At 39.7% G+C, this 22385-nt stretch overlaps 2 protein-coding genes across 11 annotated transcripts in view; one reads left to right on the forward strand and one right to left on the reverse strand.

Moving 5' to 3' along the window:
- Window positions 1–789, reverse strand: part of Trip4 (thyroid hormone receptor interactor 4) — a 74001-nt gene extending 73212 nt beyond the window's left edge. For both annotated transcript variants that reach the window (XM_040740272.1, XM_040740271.1), the window contains exon 1: window positions 409–789. In XM_040740272.1, the coding sequence (XP_040596206.1) occupies window positions 409–449 (41 nt within the window). In that variant the 5' untranslated portion in view covers window positions 450–789. The remainder of the gene's footprint in view (window positions 1–408) is intronic.
- A 145-nt stretch (window positions 790–934) lies between these two features.
- Csnk1g1 (casein kinase 1 gamma 1) overlaps window positions 935–22385 on the forward strand; it is a 125122-nt gene continuing 103671 nt past the window's right edge. For 6 of the 9 annotated variants that reach the window (XM_013117451.3, XM_005075526.4, XM_040740276.1 and 3 more), the window contains exon 1: window positions 936–1130. The gene's annotated coding sequence lies outside the window, so the exon portion shown is untranslated. Of the gene's footprint in view, window positions 1131–22385 lie in introns of all 9 variants that reach the window. The other 3 variants (XM_013117449.3, XM_013117450.3, XM_021230368.2) reach the window with 2 other exon arrangements.

Below are 22385 nucleotides of genomic sequence, written 5' to 3' on the forward strand. Positions count from 1 at the left end.
GTCCTCTGGAGTCCAACCGTAGCAGTCCTGCTTATCATGTCCATTCTAAATGCGTTTTTTTGCGCCCCGCCCCACTTCTTCAGGGTCTGGGCATAGAACTAAGGATCTTGTGCGAGCCAGGCAAGTGCTGTACCACATATCTGCATTCCCAGCCCAAATGAGGGTTTTTTTTTTTTAAATTTATGGACAACTTTCTTGTTTACAGTATAGGTATAATGGTTTATTCTAAACGAAGGATTAGCTGTCTTCCTACTCAAGCTTGACTATCGGCATTCTTTGGTCTTTTGTTTCTCTGGTCAATTTATATGCCCCCCGCCCCCGGTATAGCTAGGTTATTTCCAGGTTACACATAAATACGCTAAACTTTTTTCTTTTTAAGAAGACAAGCTAAAACAAAACTTTTCTTACCCTCTATTCGACTCCTGGGACCATTTCAGAACGAAATGCATGCAAAAGCTTGGTTGAAACGACAGGAGATCCACCAGAGGGAGATGCTAGACAACGAGAAAGAAACTCCCGCAAGGGACTCGAGAGGGGCTCTTTGGGAGGAGCCGCCAGGCGCCGGGTTGGCCTAGGATTCGAGAAGGAGTGAGGAGGTGTGTGTAGTTAGGCGCTGGTGTTGGAGAATAGCTGAGGGAACCGTGGGCCTTCTACCTGCAGCAGCGAAGCGTTTACTTGGCTTCACATTGTAAATTAAAGGTCTGAGGATATTTCCAAAGGGGAACACGAAGCTCCCAACCCACCTCCCAACAGTCCCAGAAGAAATGGGGGGTGGGTATCTTTAAAGGCACTTCCGCTTAGCAACCCTACGCTGTTGCTAAGGAGGGGCTGCAGCGTGAACGACCCGGAAGTGGTGGTCTGAATTTCTCAGTGACTGCTGAGGGTTTGTCCTATCAGGAGAGCGAGGATGCTCTGCGGCTCCGGGAGGTGGGTGGGGCCAGCATTAGTACTTCCGGTTTGGCTTCGGCCGCCCCTCAACTCCTCTCCTTCCCCCCCCTCCGCCTCCTCGTCTCCCTCCCGCTCCTGGGAAAGCGAATCCGTCGCTTTAAGGGTGGCTGAGAGAAGCACTCGGCGTCTCGGGGAGGAGACCGCGCCCGCCCCCTTGGAACCACGGAGCGTGGCCGATACAGGTAGGTACTCTTGGCTTCGACTGGATCTGGGAGACCAATCTGAGATGTGTTGTGTGTGTGTGTACGTGTGTGTGTGCGTGTGTGTGAGAGAGAGAATGAGAGGGGGGCTCCGGGGGGCCCTTCGCCGGGGCGGGGCGGTGGACGCCGGGATCCCGGGTGGGGCACGGGCTTGTCTATGGAGGGTTGCGGGGGCGGGACGGAGGGACCAGGGTCCCTGCGAGTAAAGAGTTGCGGGTGGCCGGCTGGACACGGTCGCAGGAGGCTCCCTTTCTGAGGCAGAGACTTCGGCTAATGCAAACCGGGAGTTTCCCACCTGGAGTGCCCGCTCTGAAAGGGGAGGGAGGCGTGGGGAGCATCATCCAAGGCCGAAATCAGGGTATATGGACTTTGCTGGGTGTCCGTGGTCATCCCATACTTTACACTGTCTGCGTCCCGGACCCTTTCTGCTGGGACAGAGCCGGGCTTCGAGGGCTTGTGGGGGTTTCGCGTCTGCTGGGCATCGCGGAGCCGCCCTTGGCAGAGCTGGGGCAGCAGAGTGGGTAATGAGACCTCCCTCCACCCAACTTCCGTGCGCTTCCCCCGCTTCTTCCTTTATTGCTCCCTCGCCCGGGCGTCCTGTAGGAGCGGTGTCCCTCAAGTGGGCACGCATCACATCGTGAAAGATAAGAGTATGGAACTGGATTTGTTGCCCCTGCATGGTATTTCGGATATTTGCAAAGGGCCAATGTGGCATATTCTGCCAGTTTCCCAGATCAATATATATCTAGTATGAATTTTCTTAGAAAAGTGCAATACTGGAAAGCATCTGACTATATTCAAACGTATCATTGTAAATGTACATGCTTAAAAACACACACACACACACACACACACACACACACACCAGGAAATCCATATAAATAGAGGTCTAGATGAGACATGTTGAGGCAAGCTTTTTCCAACCTCTTTCTCACCCGCCAGTAAACCTGCTGTGGTTTAAACGAATCAGAAATATTTTCCTCATTTATATTTAAGTGACCGAACTGTAGGTAGTTTAGTGATATATGTCTTAGAATAACAAGTGAACATTTGAAGAGACGAGAGTACCTCTCCGCTGTTGAGCTGTCTCTTAATCTTTTAAGGAGATGATTGTACTCAAGTGGAAGTGTTGGCTTTGAGGAAGATAATTCCAGGAATGGACCCAACCTGTGTCAAGTCATAGACTATAGCAGAGTTTCCAGCTCTTCACAAGGAGGAGTTCAATTCCAGTGTCATAAGAGAGGCGATTATTTATATAACTCCATTTAAAACAGGCACCTTTGAATTTCAAGATTGTCATTAACATACAGTTAAGATAGCCCAACTTAGTGGAAAGAGGATTTTGAAAAGGTAACTGGATGGTAATATTTGAAGAGTATGCAACAAGAATTCGAGGGATTTCTATATATTTTATATATTATTATTTGGGGGGGGTGTTGAGACAGGCTCTCACTATATAGCTCTGGCTGTCCTAGAACTCACTATTTGACCAGGCTGGCCTCAACTCACAGAGATCCTCCTGCTCCTGCTTCTGCCTCCTCAGTGCTGAGATTAAAGGTGTGCGCCACCATGCCCAGCTTTATTATTATTTTTTCTGTGGTGCTGGACATCCAACCCAGAAGGGCCACACATAATACTATGCTTTTCAACTATTGACCTGCAACCTTAGCCCCTAGAAAGTGATCATAAGTATTTTAAAAGGCAGTTATCAATAGTTTCTTAAAGTGACTAGTAGGTACTACATATGTTTATTTCTTGAAATGACCAAAGTACATTTTGTAGGTGTTTCTCAGATAAACCACAGTTGTATATAGCATGCATTGAAAAGAAAAACATTTGTAAGTAACTTATTTAAATCTTAACAACACGAGTCTTCTTAAAGGCAGTTAGGCTTGGAACATAAAATAGAAAGTAGTTATAACTTTTTAAGATTAAGGTCAGAGCTGGGCGTTGGTGGCGCACACCTTCAATCCCAGCACTCGGGAGGCAGAGGCAGGCGGATCTCTGGGAGTTCGAGGCCAGCCTGGTCTACAAAGTGAGTTCCAGGACAGCCTCCAAAGCTACAGAGAAACCCTGTCTCGAAAAGCCAAAAAAGAAAAAAAAAAGATTAAGGTCAGAATCACTTGCATGAGTCATTTTAGTTAGATTTAGTTTATAATGTTAGCAAAATATAATATAATTATGTTTTGTTTTTTGAGACAGTCTCAGCATATAACTCAGGCTGACCTTGATCTTGAGATACTCTTTCCCCTGGAGTGCTGGGATAACAGTTGTACACTACCTCACCTGACTTATAGAGAATTTTTGCATATAAGCTGTAAATAAATGAAAACACAATAAATTTCTCCCTTTAAATAATTAGCCATCAGAATGTAGAATATAAAATCTTGATATATACTTATTTGCTTTATGGGTTTAAAATAATAATTGTATGTAACCTGTTATGTTGGACTTTTCTTTTTGAGAAAGGGTCTCACTGTGTAGCTCTGGCTGATTTGGAACTTGTTTTGTAGGCCAGGCTTACCTGGAACTCACAGAGATTCATCTTCCTTTGCTCCCTGAATGCTGGGACGAAAAGCATGCACCACCACACCCAGCTTATGTCAGATTTTCAACTAACAGGTTTTCTTTGTGGTTAGTAATTTAAAACATTTCAAATCTACTTTATACTCAAAAGAGGCTGGGTATAAATAATTCCCTTTAATATTTTTTGCATGAAAAGTAGGTACGAGGTTTCCAATTCAGTGTGACCTTTTCAAAGAGGTTTGCACATTTTTTGTAAAGTTGAAATTTTCAATATCTCTGTTTTAAGCAGAGTTGAAATTATGTTTTGCTATAGTTGAGGTTTTTTTTTTTTTTTTGTGGTTTTTTGGAGACAGGGTTTCTCTGTGGCTTTGGAGGCTGTCCTGGAACTCCCTTGGTAGTCCAGGCTGGTCTCGAACTTACAGAGATCCGCCTGCCTCTGCCTCCCGAGTGCTGGGATTAAAAGCGTGCGCCACCAACGCCCGGCTTAGTTGAGGATTTTTGGTAAGATGATTCAAATTTCTAAATGGCTCTTTTAAGGGAGCACTAATATAAATCTAAGGTTTTGCTGTGTTTTTTGAATTGTTAGTTTTCTATCACTTTTGAGTCTTAAAGTTGAGGTCACATTGACTTTGTTCTTAGCAGTACCCATTTTTTTAAACTTGTCTTTTAAATAAAATGTTAATAATTCATTTATTTTCATGTAGGTAATAGTGTAATAGCTGTTGCTATGAAAAATTCTGCCTAAATTATATGCCATAAATACAAAACTGTTGGCGATACTTTCCTTGGTGATCTTTTTGACAAAAAGTATGTGACCAATCCAAAGATCTTTGCAGTTGTCAGTTGTGGAATTTGCTTGTGAGGAATCTAAAAACTACTGACCCTTCCTTGAGCATGTCTTTGATTATCTTAAAAATTAGGCATGATAGAGGAGGTATATGTTGGGAAATGTACACACATACATACATTTGTACATATGTACCATTTAGTGGAATTATAGTAATTAACAAAGTAGTTAATTATGTTGTGGTGCTATTAAATCAGGAATAAAAGAGTTATTGTGGAAATGTAAAAAAAAAATTAAAGGTCCAGAAAATACTTTGTTTTAACAACAATCAAGTGACTCTTCTCTCTTGAGCTTGTCTCTATCTTAGTGTATTTTATGGAGATAATTATTTAGCTTCTTATCAAGTTAAATAATCTTTATGTTAAGAAAAAAGATAATGTAGCTAGATTTTAAAAAATTATTTTTATTTTATTTGCATTGGTGAGGGTGCATGTATGTCTGTTAGAGTGTCAGATCTTGGAGTTACACACAGTTGTGAGTTGCCATGTGGGTGCTGGAAATTGAATCAAGGTTCTCTGGAAGAGCAGTCAGTGTTCTTAATTACTGAGATATGTTGCCAGCCTGTGTAGCTAGATTTTTTTTTAATATTTAACTTTATTTTATGTGCACTGATGTGAAGGTGTCAGATCCCCTGGAACTGGCGTTACAGACAGTTGTGAGCTGCGATGTGGGTGCTGGAAATTGAACCAGGATCCACTGGCTCATCTCTCCAGCTCCCTGGAACTAGACTTCAATATGACTGATATTTGATAGAAACTGCTTCAGTGGCTTTACATACATAGTAGACTTTCCTGGAAAAACTTTGAATTTGTAAATGATAGTTTTTCTCTTAATAGCTAGCTCTACCCATTTGTGCCTAATATAGAATCACTGAAAAGCTGGGAAGAAAAAAGAGTGAATTTACTTGAGAATTACCATTTTAAGTTTTATAGATTACTTATTTAGAAAGCTAAATTGGATTTTGACATTATTGGGATTGTGTTCAAGATGGACTAAGGGGAAAAAATTAGATGCCATCTGTTTCACATTCCTTCTTTCCTCACCCCTCCCATGTTTTATGGCTTTGAATTCATCAGATTACTTTTTGAAAATACAAACCTTCAGTAGACTTAGACTATATAATGTCAATTCCTGTCAGTGAATATGTAACTGAATAACTGGGATTGTTATGTTGTTATATAGGATGATAGTAGGCATTGCTTAAAGGTAATTGTTGAATTATTTAACATGAATTAGCTTTTTGCATCTTTGTTATTATCTGGATAAATGCTTGTTTACTTATTTGGTTTTACTATTTTGAGACAGGGCCTCATGTAGCCCAAATTGGCTTCTGACTTGCCATATAGCCAAGGCTGGCCCTAAGTTTTTTGATCCTCCTGCTGATATCTCACACGTGCTAAGATTACAGGCCTGTGCCACCTGACTCAGTATTGATAAACCATTTTTGTCATTCCTGCTTCCTAGAGTCTGATTTTGATGAAATTTGCATTAAAAAAGAGTATTATAATAAATGATGGTGTTAGAATAAACCTTTATTCACTTGATAGATCACAACAGGAAAAAAAAAGGTTTGCTGAGAATTTTTATTTAGTGACAAACCCACTTTAATTCATCCTTGTAGCAATAGTTTTTCCTTACCTATATACTTTGGTTTAGTTTTCTTTCAAAATGTGTGCCCAATTCAATTTGGATTATTTTGACAGGCATGTTTGAATCTAAATAAGTTCAGGGAGAGGCTGTTGGATTTCCAGAACTCAGAAAAAGCATACCTTACTGAGGTTATAGTAGATGATACTTAGCATGGCCTGAGAGACCCAGGCATCTTGGATAGGCTACAAAGGAGAACTAATGTGGTATCCCAGAAATGGCCTGAAGAGAGAGCCATCTGGACAGAAGAGAGTCACGCTTTGTCTCCAGCAGGAATGTTCTGGTGAGGTAGGAAGACAGATGGCCTATCTCCTACACCACTGTAGTCTGTCCCTCACTCAGAAGCTTCTGTGGGCAGTGTAGTTATGTGGGGGCTGGGATGCCAGGGATAGGAATTGTTCTTTATTTGCCTGTCACAATGGAGTTGTGGACATTATGGGAAAGGATTTTCTCTTGCCTTTCACAGCATGGCCAAAGAAGGTAGGTGGACAAAATAGCCGTTGCCTTTTTCACCAAAGAGGATTTGGTTACAGCACCTTTCTTAGTGCTTGTGCAAGTCAGAGTGCTACAGTTTAATGCCTCCATTAAAATGCTGCATAAATTTTCTAGGAGACATAGCATTGAATCTACATTGATTTCTGCCACACATACTAACTCCTTATTCAATAAAAAGACTTCTGGACCTCTCAATAAAGTATCATAGATTTATGTCCTCTTTGGCTGTTCTGGCTCTCACTTTGTATACCAGACTGGCCTCAAACTCACAGAGGTCCCCATGCCTCCGCCTCCTGAGTGCTAGGATTAAAGGCATGAGCCACCACCATCTAGTTGATTTACATACTCTTAATAAATTATGAAATACTTCTGATTGGCAATGAGGAAAGGAGTGTGTGCATACACTCAATGTATACTTGAATGTCTGTGATAATCAGATTTCATTTCAAATTTCTAAATCACTAACCACTAGTTAGTTTCTTCTAGCTTCCCAGTTGAAATTTTTGTCTATTTCCCAGTGGTCATTCGGATTTAGATTCCAGTGAACAAAGGCGTGATCAATGCCAGAGAAATGGAGGAGTATTGACTTGTTTTTACTTTTCTAGAATTTCTGTAGTCTGCAGTGGCACCATCTGCCCTGTATGACTGTATATGCCTTACTGTGTTTTTCTTGTATGTGTGTTCCCAGTTCCTTTTTTTTATTAATATTTTTTACTAGTTTAGATTTATAGAATAATGAGCAGGTAATACAGGGTTCTATACATGTCTCCTTTTTTAATAGTTTCACCTATTATTTCACCTCATGTTTTACATTAGTGCACATTAGTACTGTGCACTTGTTACAATTAATCATTGTGTGGGTACATTGTTAACTGCAGTCCATATTTCCTTTAGGATATGTTTTTGCTTTTTTTGGTTTTTGAAGTCTTGTAAAAATACCTACCACTGCAGTTTTTTTTCCCCACTCCCCCTTGTGAGACAAGATCTCATTCTGTAGCCCTGATTGACCTGAAATTCACTATATAGACCAGCCTTGAACTCACAGATTTGCCTGCTTCTGCCTCTTTCCTGAGTGCTGGGACTGATAGGCACACCATTCTATTTGTTTTTTTGAGAAAGATTCTCATGTAGTATAGGCTGGCCTTGAACTCCTGATCTTCCTGTCTCCATTTTTCAAGTGCTGGGATATAGATATGTGCTCACATATGCATGTACATATGGAGACCACTGTTGCCTATAACTTGAGTTCCACAGAATCTAATGCTCTTTTCTGACCTCTGGGGACACTGCACACAGTGCACATACAGACAAACAGGCACGCACACCCAAAAGAAAACTGTGTGTGTGGGGGGGCACCTGTGAATAGTTGGTTCTCTTATCCTACCTTTCTGCTTGTGTCCACCAAATAGAACTCATGTTATCCAGCTTGAGTGGTAAGTGCCACTGAGCCATCCTCTGGTCTATTTTTAAGTTTAAAAAAGATCTTATTTATTTTTGTGTGAGTTTTGCCTGAATGTATTGTGTGTGCTCTATGTTCCTTCCTGCAGTGCCTGTTGAGTCTAGAATAAAGTATCCCATGAACTGTAGTTTTAGATGATTGTGAGTTATTATGTAGTGCTGGAAACAGAACCCAGTTCCTTTTGGAAGAGCAGCCAGTGCTCATAATCCAGGACCCTTCTCTTTATCTTCCCCCCATTTTTCAGGTTTAGGAAGTCTAATTAGTAATTTCCCCTCCATGGATAGTACTGTTGGTGTTGAGGCTATAAAGTTATTGCTGAGCTCAAGATTTCCTCCTGTACTGTCTTTACATACTAACACTGCTGTTCATATTTAGGTCTGTGATAAATTTTGAGTTAATTTTTGTGAAAGGCTATGCTTTATTCTTATTTTGGCCTATGGATACTCAGTCTTTTCTTCTGGTCTTTGTCGTTAGTGTTGGGCATTGAACCCAAGCTTGGTGATCTGAGTTTGATTCTGTGATTCCACGTAAGGTTGAAGGAGAGAACTCCATGAAGTTGTCTTCTACACGCATGCCATAAAATGTGCTCAGATCCATACTTGCCATACACACATAATAAATAAAGTTTAAAAACAAAATTTCAGATCGTTAAGTCTGAAAGGAAGCATGCTGAAGGTCAAGTTAGACACATTATTTCCATCTGTGACACTTAACTGCAGGAAAGTTAAGTGATTTGCTTAGAATTTGTAGCTAGTTAATAAATGGAACTGAATTTCAGGCCTCCTGACTTCTACTGCAGTGCTATTTCTGATGTAATTAAATTTTGAAAAAAATTAGTGAAGATATAATTTTTTTGTTTTGTATTTTGAGACAGGGTGGAACTCATACTGTAGACCAGGCTGGCCTGGAACTCAAAGAGATCTACCTGCCTCTGCCTCCTGAGTGCTGGGATTAAAGATGTTTTTAATAAGATGTACATTTCCTATGAAATATAAGTAGGCCATTTTAAACTATCGTTGGACTGAGCGAAACTATTCGTCAGTTCAGACCACTCCCAAGTAGAGGACCCAGGCTCAGTTCTACTACAACCATATAACAGCTCATAACCTTCTGTAACTATAGTTACAAGAGATCTAATACAGTCTTCTTTCCTCCGCGGGCACCAGGATTGTACATGATTCATACACTCACACACACTTTTTTTTTTTTTTTTTTTGGTTTTACAGAGGCTATTGGTCCAGCCTGGCCTCGAACTTACAGAGATCTGCCTGCCTCTGCCTCCCGAGTGCTGGGATTAAAGGCATGCACCACCACAGCCTGGCAACTCACACATATATATTTTTTTTAATTTCTTAAACAATTGTAGTACTTTTTCCTTCCTTCCTTCCTTTTTCTTTTTCTTTTTTTAAAGGTTTATTTATTTGTTATGAATAATGTTCTGTCTGCATGTATTCCTGCAGGCCAGAAGAGGACACCAAATCTCATTACAGATGGTTGTGAAACACTGTGTGGTTGCTGGGAATTGAACTCAGAACCTCTGGAAGAGCAGCCAGTGCTCTTAACCTCTGAGCCATCTCTCTAGCCTTCTTCTTTTTTCTTTTTCCTTTCTTTTCTGTTCCTTTTATGAGACAGGGTCTCATGTAGGCCAAGTCAACCTGTCTGCCTATCCAGTGACATCAACTTTAGTTTCTAACAAATGTTTTATATTCTACATAGAAATCAGCAAGTACAAAAATAATGGTGAAGTTATTATAGCCTGTACTTAGTAGCAAACATTTGGCTGTATTAAAATGAATATTAATGTATTTTTGGTATAGTAGGAATAACCTGTTAATATTTAGTGTCATAAAACAACATCTGGATTTTGCTTTCATGTGATAGTGTATTTACAAAACTAGAATGGGGTGTTATGTAAAACCTAAAAGTACAGATTAGTATGCATCTGGTGAATTCAGGGCTTGAAAGATGCACATCTGTTACAAAACAAATCATACAACTATTCAGAGCTTTAGCGTCTTTAAATGTGTGTGCTTTGATTTTTTAATTGTTTTGAAACATTCTTTAATGGATTTAGGAAAGCCATTTGCTCTAAGGAAGCAACTTATGAATCCATTTGGAAACTATTACTTATTTTATTATTCATATCATTTTGATATATTAATATTTTTCTCTCCAGTTTATCTATTAGGGAAGGAAGTAGTTAACTGACTCAAAATGAGTTTGTTGCATAACTACATTTAAAAAGGAGAGAATGTAGTTTCCTGAATTGAATATATTAGAAATATTATCAGGCTCTGAATTCTAAATTGAGTCAGTTCTCAATGAAGAATTAATGTTGGGAGTTGCTACCATATATCCATCAATATTCTTGTACTATAATGATACAAAAATGAAGATACGGTGTTTACTTTTATTGATCAAGTTGGAGAAACAAGACTTCAAAAGTTAAGTAATAATTAAGTGCAAACTTGATATAATATCTGAGTACTGCAGGTATATGAAGGGGAGATAATTCTGATGGAAAGGAGAGTCAAGCTAGAAAACTTCAACCATGGTTGTTCATTAAATTCACCCGGGGAAGCTTATTCATCCGGGGGAAAATATATTCATTAATTTATTCTGGAGACAGAATTTTTGTATTTCTTCATGTTTTGGTGTGGCTCATGTTGACCTAAAACTCAAATTTTTTCTGCTCCAGTTTCGTGAGTGTGGGAATTACAGGTATGCACCACTGGACTGAACTTTATCTACAGATGTTAAACCTATCCAGGATCATCTGGTAAAATGGCTTAAAGGGTAAAAGTGCTTGCTGATTTCTATCTAGCCACAAATCTGTGTAAAGATGGAAGGAGAGAGCCAACTCCACAAAGTTGTCCTCTGACTTCCACATGTGCTCTGAGGCCTGTGTGCTTTTTTTTTTTTTTTTGGTTTTTTTTCGAGACAGGGTTTCTCTGTAGCTTTGGAGGCTGTCCTGGAACTCACTTTGTAGACCAGGCTGGCCTCGAACTCACAGAGATCCGCCTGCCTCTGCCTCCTGAGTGCTGGGATTAAAGGCGTGCGCCACCACCGCCCCGCTTGTTTTTGCTTCTTTTTAAGTGGTGCTAGTTGCCATGAAATTTTTCCTGTATCTAAACCTCCTGAGTGATAATTGTCTAATTTCTGTCCTGTGATTTATTCTTGAAGTTATAGGCTTTTATGTATTTGCCTTCTTTTTTTGTTTGTTTGTTAATTGCCTAATTTCATCTCACTATAATTGTAAAAGATAGATCTGTCTTAAAATGTATTGAGCCCAAGGCATTGTGCATGATAGACACACTGTACCACTGAATGCAGCTGAACATATTTGTTTGATTTTTGTTTTGTTTTAAAGCTTGAGTCTTGCAGTATAGCCCTGGCTGGACTGGAACTTGCTATGCAGACCAAGTTGGCCTCTAACTCACAAGAGACCCACTATCTCTGTCTGCTGACTGCTGGGATTAAAGGTGTGTGACATCCTCTGTAGGTACTATTTCTTAACTAGCAGCATCAACTGGAAATTTATTATAAGTACAGTTTGTTGTTGTTTTTTGAGACAGGATTTCACTGTGTAGTCCTGCATGTCCTAGTACTAGCTCTGTAGACCAGACTGGCCTCAAACTCACAGAGATCCACCTGCCTCTGCCTCCTAAGTGTTGGGATTAAATGTGTGCACCACTACCACTGGGGTAAAAGTATTAACACAGAATCATTAACCTCTTAGTCAGTGTCATATTAGAAGACTTGAAGATCAGTACACAAGAGTCAGCAAACTATATTTTGTTCTGTATCTGCATGGATTCATGATTTGGGTGATTTTACATTGAAGAGACTTGCTGTTTAACATTTGGTTGCTTGTCTTTTAAATGGTTAAGTCGTTGAAATGACATTTAGTACTATGTACCTGGAACACTTTACTTCCCTCAGGATTTGAAAACTCCAGTGTTAAATGACCCTTGAGAGTCTATAAATCTTTGATAACTGATCTATTGATGGGGCTAATAAGCTTGGAGACCAAGGTGGTTAAAATGTGTAAATCCTGAGAAGTCTTTGTGTCCTATTTGTTTGTTTGTTTTTCCAGATAGGGTTTCACTATGTAGCTTTGGAGCCTGTCCTAGAACTCACTCTGTAGACCAGGCTGGCCTAGAACTCACAGAGATCCACCTGCCTCTGCCTCCTGAGTGCTTTTTTCTTTTTTTTTTTTTTTTAGAAGAGATCTCAACTGTGTGTAATTAACTCTGGCTGTTCTGGAACTCATTCTGTAGACCAGACTGGCCTCGAATTTACAAAAATCCATCTGCCTCTGTCTTCTCCCCAGTACTGGAATTAAAGGCATGCAACACAACCTTACCTCAACTTTTGAGTGCTAATTGTCTCATTTCCTCCTTGTGATTTCTTCTTGGAATTGTTGGTTTTTATATATTTATGAATTCTTGGTTTTTGTTTGCTAGTTGTCTAATTTCATTGCATTGTGATTATAAAGGCTATTTTGTATGGTTTGTCTCAAAATATATTTTAAAATATATTGTGCTTTGTGGCCTAACATCTCTCAAGGGTATGTTAGACATATTTAAAAATGTGAACCAGGTGGTGGTGGCACATGCCTTTAATCCCAGCATTTGGGAATGGAGACAGGTGGGTCTCTGAGTTTGAGGTCAGCTTTGTCTACAAATCGAGTTTCAGGACAGCCAGGGCTACTGTCTTGAAAAACAAAATAAAAATTGTGGGCTAGTGAGAAGGCTTAGCAGGTAAAGGTACTTGCCCTGAGCCTAACAGCCTGAATTCAATCTCTGGGACCCACAAGATGAAAAGAGAGAACTGATTCTTACAAGTTGTCTTCTGATTTCCACATGTGTGCTTTGGCATGTGTGCTGTGACATGTGTGTACCCACATGCATATATGCACAACCAAGTTCAGTTTTACAAAACTATTTTTTGAGGAAGGACTTTTGCTTTTTAGCTTTTATTTTCTTTTTTGTTTGTTTCCTTCTCCTTTTGTAATTTTTTCCTGCAGTTATATTTCCTACTCATTTCTCTTTTGGACACTCCCTTCTCCCTAATAGTTATTATATAGTTGTTTGTGGAATGTGCTTCCAAAGTATATTTTAAAGTCATTTATTGTATGTGACTATTGAAGTCTATTCCATTAGCTTAGTAAAATGGTTAGTATTTTGAAAATTTTTCCTTAACTCTATAGAAAAGGAAAAATGGAAAAGTCGCAAGAGAGAGAGAGAGACAAGAGAGAAAGAGTGTAAGTGTACCAGGCTTTTTCTTTTTCTTTTTCTCTGTGTAGCTTTGGAGCGGATTCTGGCACTTGCTCTGTAGACCAGGCTGGCCTCGAACTCACAGAGATCTGCATGTCTCTGCCTCCCAAGTGCTGGGATTAAAGGCGTGTACCACCACTGCCTGGCTCAGGCTTTTTCTTTTGGGCCACCAACCAGCTTCCAAATCATGACATGGATACTTATTAGTTATGAATGCTTGAGCATATCTTAACTCTTATTTTAATCTGTTTCTTTTTATCTACATTTTGCCTCAGGACTGACTTCCTTCCTTCCTTCCTTCCTTCCTTCCTTCCTTCCTTCCTTCCTTCCTTCCTTCCTTTCTTTCTTTCTTTCTTTCTTTCTTTCTTTCTTTCTTTCTTTCTTTCTTTCTGTATATCTTGCTTTCCTGCTGTCTCCATGGCTTGCTGCTGGCTGCCTGGCATCTGGCTCCAGGTGTATCCCTCTCTTTCTCCCTCATTCTTTTCTTTTGAGCATAAATTTCTCTTCCTGCTTATTCGCTCTGCCCACCAACTCTACCTGTTCATCTGCCTAGCTATTAGCTTCCCCTTCAACTTTTTATATTAGATCAGTCAAATGCCTTAGGCAGGCAAGGTGAAACAAATGCAGTATAAGCAAATTAACACATCTTTACATCATTAACAAAGGCAGCATATACAAATGTAACACATTTTTACCTAGTTAAAATAATATTCTACAACAGAAGAGAGAAACAGAGACAGACACAGAGAAACTGTGCTAGGTATTGATATTTTGTTTGTTTTGACAAATAAAACCCAGTCTGAGGAGTTAGGGAGGTAAGAGGTGACTGTGGCTGGACCTTTACTTCTCTCATCTTTCATTTAATTAGGATTGTGCATCATCTAGGTTTGGCTGTTTTTGTGTTAGGACATTCCCATAGTGCTTAGCATGGCCATTAACAGCTCTGCTTAGCCTTATTGGCTAACATAGGAGTTGAGTATCTACTCTAGAAATGTGAGATTCATTAAATATAACTAGCACTTAATACAGAATATAGACTTTTTTGCTGTGTTTTACAGTTGTTTGTTCATTTTGGTCTTGAAATTTTAGCCTTCTCATAGGCAGGGCTGTGCTGTACCTTAAAATTTAGCTTCTTGGTAGGACAGCACTGACAGCATAAAGGTCTTTATGCATTTAGCTATGATTAAATAGAGCTTAATCGTTGAAATACTGCCTTGCAGTTACTAAGCATACTTTCAATCTCAGTTGCCACACTTACCACATCAGAACCATTGCTGTTTGTGTGCAGAGCAAGTTGGGGCAGTGAATTTTTTTCTCTTTAGTTTAAAACAAAAACTTTTAAAAACATTTTTCAAGCATTTGATAACTTACATTTGAATAGTCACACCAATTTATAATTTAGAAATGTTGACTTGGGCCTGAGGCTAACCTGTGTTTAGAATTCAGAATTTTTAGTCCTTAGTTCGTCAAAATTCCATTCCTCTTCATGGGACATTCTTTTCTATTCAACTTTGAATTTCTTCAATATTTTTCTTTTCATACTGAAGTATATTATGATATATTGGATTATTCGGATTCATCAAACATGTTTTTATTTGGGGAGAGCTAAACATCAACTCTACTTAGTCCTTAATACTCAAAGTATATTCCTTATATTATTAGGAGATCTCACATTATTAGGTTATCTTCTAGGATTACCAGTCACAGAAATGGAAGAATTTCATTGTATTTTAACTGAAGTGACCAAAAGAGAGTTCACACCTCTAGTTGAGGTAATTCTTGGTATGCTCAATAAAAAGTGACATGTTACACATCAATAATTTAGTCATGTAATAGTAAAGTGCTAGTCCTAGAAATGGTACCATATGAAACTTAATTTTTACAAAACTATAGCATATACAACACACATGATTGTTTTTGTATAACATTCTGAATTTAATGTAGCTTAGTTGTAATGTTAGGAGGTATAAAAGACACAGTAGTATTAATTTTGAGGTAATGTGTTTTTCTTCTTCTTACTTTACTATGTGTATGTAAAAAGCAGGACTACATATGTATGTATGATGTATGTGTGTGGATGCCTGCCTGAGAGAGAGAGAGAGAGAGAGAGAGAGAGAGAGAGAGAGAGAGAGAGAGAGAGAGAGAGCGCACCCATGCCAGACAGGCTCTCCCACTAAACTGGAAGCTCCATCTTTTTGGTAAGGCTGTTTGACCAGTGAGTTGTCAGGATCCACCTCTCTCTGTTGCCCAGTGTTGGGTTGCAGGCAAACATAGCCATACGGGGCTGCTTTTAGGTGGGTGCTTAGGATTTGAATTTGAGTCCTCATGTTTTCAGAATCCTTGTGTTTTTTCTAGTAAGCATTTTTTTGTTAACTGAACTGTCTCCCAAGCCTTACTACCTTTTTGTTTGTTTTGTTTTAAGGCAGATGGTTTCTCTGTGTAGCCATAGCTGTCCTGGAACTCATTCTGTAGACTAGGGTGGCCTTCAACTCACAGAGATCCTCCTGCCTCTGCCTCTCTGCCTCTCTGCCTTTAGTTCCAGCACTTAGGAGGCAGAGGCAGGTGGGTTTCAGTGAGTTTGAGGACAGCCTGGTCTACAAAGTGAGTTCCAGGACAGCCAGGACTGTCCCAGAGAAACCCTGTGTTGAAAAAATAACTTTATAACAAAGTATAAATACTTTTTTTATACTACTATAGAGAAATTTTTTAACAGTTTAGTATTTTGATATTTTTTGAGTTTCTTTATCTGTGGAATTTTGTTATTGTTGCTGCTGTTATTTTTGAGTCTGAGTTTCAGGTAGCCTATACTGTCATTGAATTCATTTTTCTGTGGGATTTTGTTACTGTTATTGTTAATGATTTGTAGAGTTATACACAGCCTGAACTATCATTAAATTCACCATGTGCTGATTCTCTTTTCTCTATCACACAGATGCACATGGAGGCAGGGTGAATCTCAGGTGTCTTTTTGTATCAGTTTTACACCATTTTTTTATTATTATTAACTTAAATTATGTGTAGGGATGTGTGTATATGTGTGCGTGCACACACATGTGGAAGCCAGTTTTGGATCCCTGGAGTTATGAGCTGCCTGATTTGGGTGCTAGAAACTAAACTCAGGTCCTCTGGAAGTGTTGCAAATGGTCTTAATCACAGAGCCATGTCTCATGCCTAAGATTTATTTATTTGTGTGTGTGTTTGTGTGTGTGTGTTTGTGTACATATGCCCTCAGAGACCAGAAGAGGGTATTGCCTCCCCTGAATCAGGTGGTGCAGTGGTTATAAGCTGCCCAATGTGAGTGATGGGAGCTAAACTTGGATCCTCTGCAGTGTGTGTGCTTTTATTTATTTGTTTTATTTATACAGGTTCTTGCTATGTAGCCTTGGCTAGTCTGGAACTATGTATACCACACTGGCCTTGAACTCAGAAATCCATCTACCTCTGCCTACTAAATGCTGGGATTAAAGGTGTGGGCCATCCAGGCTGGCTTTCCTTAAGTTTTTAAAAGACTTACTTATTTGATTTTATATGCATGAGTATTTTGCCCAAATGTATGTATGTGCCTGGTGCCCGTGAAGGTTAGAAGAGGTAGTCAGAACCTTTGGAAATGAAGGTTGTGAGGCACCATGTGAGTGCTGGGGATTGAACCTGGGTCTTCTGGAAGAACAGTCATCTCTCTAGCCACAAAGGTTTTGTTTGATTATTTGTTTGTTCATTTGAGATAGGGCTCACTATGTATCCCTGTTGGTCTAGGACTCACTTTGTACAGCAAGTTGGCATTGAGCTCACAGATCCACCTGCCTCTGCCTCCAGATGCTGGGCTTAACGACATGAACCACCCACTCAGGTTGTTTTTACTTTCTTGTATGTTTGTGGGATTGTGTACATGAGTGCAGATGTCCTTGTACGGCAGAGATGTCAGATTTCCCTGTAGTGGAATTACAGGTGTCTGTGAGCTGCATGATGTGGTGCTGGCAACTGAATTTAGGTCCTCTGCTCTTAACTGATGAGCCATCTTTCCCCTCTCCCACCTTCTCTCTCTCTCTCTCCCTCCGTGTGTGTGTGTGTGTGTGTGTGTGTGTGTGTGTGTGTGTGTGTGTGCGTGTGCGTGTGTACTGGCACATGTATACTACAGTATGCATATGTAGGTCAGAAGACAACTTTTGGAAGTCATTTCTTTTCCTTCCATCTTTTTGTGGGTTTCAGTGATTGAACTCTGATAGGTTTGTGTGGCAAGCGCCTTTATCTGCTGAGTCATCTTGCCAGCTCTTAATCATATTGTCTGTTTGCTCAGTGCTTTTAAAATTTTGAAATATAGCTGACATATTTATCCCTTTGGTGCTGGGAACTGAACTCAAGGCTGGTGCGTGTGTGCTCTACTGCTGTTTCCACCTGTTCTTATTTTCATGTAATGGTGTTTCAGGTTACTGGCATTTTTTTTCCTTAGCTTCTCTCAAACATCAGGGGCCATTTTCTCAATCACTTTTCATTTAATGAGTCTGGTGATCTGGATTGGCAGCTAAGGGCAAGCCGTTTATTTTTATTCAGTTGCATTGCTTATCATATTGCTTTTTTAAATTTTCGGATAGTTTCATGTAGTCATGCCTGGCCTAAATCTCACTCCTGTGCTGGGGACTGAACCCAAGGCTTCATGCATGCTACATAAGCACTTTACTAATAAAGCTAGAGTCCCAACCCCCATATGACTATCATAATACTGCACATAGACTTAAAAGTCATGTTGAGGCTCTTAAAAATTCAGTGTAAGCTAGTCAGTGGTGATATATTTCTTTATCCCTAGGGCTTGAGAGGTAGAGGCAAGCATATATCTCTGTGAGTTCGAGGCCAACTTGGTTTACAAAGTGAATTCTAGGACAGCCAGGGCTGTTATACAGAGAAGCCCTGTCTCTCTCTCTCTCTCACACACACACACCCAATATTCAGTATAGAGTCACAGAAAAGAAAGGAAAAGTTTCTGGTCCTATTCACAGTTGTACTGAATAAATGTAAACTAGCATCTAAGTTAGAATAAAACAAATTGAAGCTCTTCTCAGGGTTATTAGTCTAATGTTGTGAATGTACAAGGACCAACTTCTTCAGCCCTGTGTGTGGATCTGAGAAGAGGTCTCTTATTAAATTATGGGTATTTTGTGTCTAAGTGGTTTTATTTAATAAGCTCTGTCTTTTCATATGCTTCCTTGAAGCTGTTTTACAGAAGGAACAGGAATAAGGGTAAAGAATTCTTGGTGGGTAGTCCTGTATCTCTGATTAGATTTGTTTTTGTTCTAGTGGTCATTTCTGTCTTATCAATAAAGAAATTGAGGCATATATGTTCTGTTTTTCCTATTTCTCTAGATTTGTTGCCCATTGCTTTACTATCTCAACCCTTCTGTGAGTCAGTATTTTTCCCTACCCTTGGTCTTGTGAAACCATTCTTCTCTATAATAGAGATATATTGAAATAATAGTCATTTACTTGATAGTAACTTCAGAACATTTCCTTTCATTCACACATTGCCATATTGGGATTGCATTGGTTTGGACCATAAAATATATTTCTATGTAGTGTTGGGGAAGTCCTGTGTATATGTCAATAAAGCATTGCTGGCCAATAGGGAATCAAGATAGGTGGGACCAGGAGTCCAGGAGGACTCTGGGAAAGAGAAACACAGAGAGTCGAGATGTAACGCCATGGGGTAGGAAGCCCGGAACTATTCTCCGGTAAGAGAAATACTTAGATTAACAATTATGGGGTAATTACTTAAGACAGAGCTAGCCAGTAAGAAACAAACAAGGCCAACAGCTTCATAATTAATATAGCCTCCTGTGTGTTCATTTGGGACTGATGCGGCTCTAGAATCAGGCTGGCGGGAAGGCTTCTCTCAAGGAAAAAGCTTCTCTTTACAATGTAGTTTTAAAATAAAAACTGTCATATGATACACTTTGCAATGTTTGTTTCTTATGTTTTCCATACCAGTAGAAATTTACCCATATCCTGAAACAGTGACAAGGGGGACTGTATTAAGGATGGAGTTAATCCTTGGGTGCAGCCAGGCCAAAGGGAGATCACTGTCCCTGTTTGCACAAACTGCCATGTGTAGTTGCATTTCACCAGTTTCAAGAATATGTGGAACTTCCATAGGCACCTTAGCTTTAAAAGTAATGCTGTGTGTAATTCTTTTGAAACACCTCCAGTTCCTACACACACACACACACACACACACACACACACACACACACACACACACGCACACCACATATCACACACCCACTCACACATGCATGCCACGTACAGACATGCACACACACAGACACATACAAATTCACACATAGACACACAACACACAAACACATTCAGATATGTACATGCATGCATGAGGAGTTTTAGGGTTCTATATTTGAAAAACAACAGTAGTACTACTCAAACCAGTGTTAGGAAAGTGTGGTTCTAGCATCCCAGGGTCATTTTAGTCCTGGCACACTGTAAGACAATAAAGATATCTAAATAAAGTGATAGCCCTGGTCTGATTTCCAACGGCTTTAGAGAACCTTGAGTTTGTCATGTTTTAATCATGACCCTTTAACATTTGTCAAACACATGACTTTTCCTCCTGCCATTCTGTCTTGAGAATATTTATATAAATATTCTACTGTGTAAATGATCTTTGTGGGGCTGCAGATGTAGTTCACTGGGGTAGACAACACTTGCTCAGTATGTATGAGAACCTGAGTTCTAGTCCCAGCATTGCAAGGATAAATTATTCTCAAATACACTACAAACTTAGAATCACTGGGCTAGTCTCGTCAGAGAACTAGAATTACATCTAATTAAAGGAAGTGGTAGCATGTGCTTTCAAGTGCACAGTACCTTGTATGCTAATATTAAATTAGGAGCAAGAACAGAGAGAGTACTCAATTTCAGAGGCCCTGTTCCTCCTAATTACCACTGCTCTCAGGAACTGCAAAATACAGTCTTTTAAGCTTCCCAAAAAATATTGACAAAACATGGCTATGTGCCATGTCCAATAACCATTGACCATCTACATTTTTTTTTAATTTGCTTGCTTATTGGTTTTGGTGGTGGGTACAAAAGCCTGGACCTTGCATATGTTAAGTACATTCTTTACCACAACAAATTTTGGTGTTACACTGTCATTATCATTCTTTTCATCATGTTTTCTACAACCCTAATAGTTATTAAGTATTTTTAAAATTATAAACACTTTCAAAGTCGATCAAACAGAGAGCACAGGTTCTCTGAAATATCTTTGGTAGTTCTTTGAAACTTTCAGGGGAATAGTCCAGCAAAGAAAAACTGGGATTTACTTCTCTCTTCCCTAGAAACAATACCAAGATTATTCACTTGAAACTTTACCCACTTGAAACAAGTCTTAGCCTAAGATTTTTTTAAAACAGCAAATAGTGTCCTAAATCTTTTTTGTTGTTGTTTTGTTTTTTGAGACTGAGTTTCTCTGTATAACGGATCTGGTTGTCCTAGAACTCACTCAGTAGAACAGGTGGTCTCAGACTCACAGAGATTCACCTGCCTCTGCCTACCAAGTGCTGGGATTAAATGATTGAGTCACCATCTCCTGGCTAAATGTCCTAAATGGTTATCAGGGCTTTTCCAATTACAAATGCCGAGGGAAAACTTCCTTCTCCTTCTAGTCTAGTTAACATCAAAAGAGAAAAGTTCCTTGAGCATTTCTCTTTGCTAAGCTAATTTGGGGGGGGCAGGGTGAGGGGGGTTGAGATAGGGTTTCTCTATGTAACATCCTGATTGTCCAGGGCCTCACTTTGTAGATCAAGCTGGTCTCAAATTCATGAATTCCACCTACTTCTGCCTGGAGTGCTGGTATTAAGGGTGTGGATTTTGTTCTGTTTGTTTGTGTGCTTTGCAGAGGGCATATAGCCTTTGTGAGTGGTTTTAATTTTAGGCAGCTTGCTCTCTGGTCTTTCTCTCTATATTATATATGGCTTCTTTTGTTGACTTCTGAGGGCCATGAGTTTCTCCCTCCAGACAGTCTTGCTAGACTTCAAACTCACTGAGTAGCCCAGGCTGTCTGTAGTAGGTTCAGCCTCCCTACTGCTTGGCATTTACCTCCACACTTGTCCCCCACTCACATCTCTTAAAAACTTTTAAGTTTTTAAGTATGGATGTGAACCATAAGTATGCCTGGTGCCTACAGAGGTCAGAAGAGGATTACGATTGAGTCACTATGTGGTACTGATAACTGAACCTGCAAAATCAGAAAGTGCCCTTAACCACTGAACCATTACTCCAGCACCTTGGGAAAGAAAAAGAAAAAAGAAAAGCCTGATGGTGGTGGTGCTTGCCTTTAGCTCCAGCTCTCGGGAAGCAGAGGCAGGAGGATCTCTGAGAGTTTGAGGCCAATTAATTATTTAAGTTAGCATGCAAAGTATTTGGTTTTATTTGGCATTTTCACACATGTGTCATTATACTTTGTTCTAATTTCTCCCTCTCCTCAACTGCCCTCTCTTGTGCTCCTCCCATCCTCTGGCAGATTCCCTCCCTTTTCCCAGACAGTCCTCCCCTCTCCCATCAGTATTAAGGTTGTAAGAGAAGGAGTTGCTTATCAAAGCTTAAAGTTCAAATCCTCAATCATAGAGTAAGTGCTAATGGAAAAAAAACATACTGGACCTTTGGGAGACAGTTAATGATAAGGAAGTTTGGTTTTTGTTTGTTTGCTTTTTGTTTTTTTGAGAGACAGTGTTTCCTCTGTGTAACAGCCCTAACAATCCTGGAACACACTTCATAGACCAGGCTGGCATAATGAGATTTTCCTGCCTCTGGGATTAAAGGCATGCACTACACCATTGCCTGGCTTGATGAAGAAATTTTAAAAAGCCAACAGTTGTTTGGGAAACTTGCCAGGCTCCCTGGTTGGTGTTTTGTTGTTGTTGTTTTGGTTTTTGTTGTTTCTTTTGAAATAGTCTTACTCTGTACTCTGGCTGTCTTAGAAT

This window comes from Mesocricetus auratus, unplaced genomic scaffold, assembly GCF_017639785.1.
Source record: "Mesocricetus auratus isolate SY011 unplaced genomic scaffold, BCM_Maur_2.0 Super-Scaffold_100691, whole genome shotgun sequence".
Lineage (NCBI taxonomy): Eukaryota > Metazoa > Chordata > Mammalia > Rodentia > Cricetidae > Mesocricetus > Mesocricetus auratus.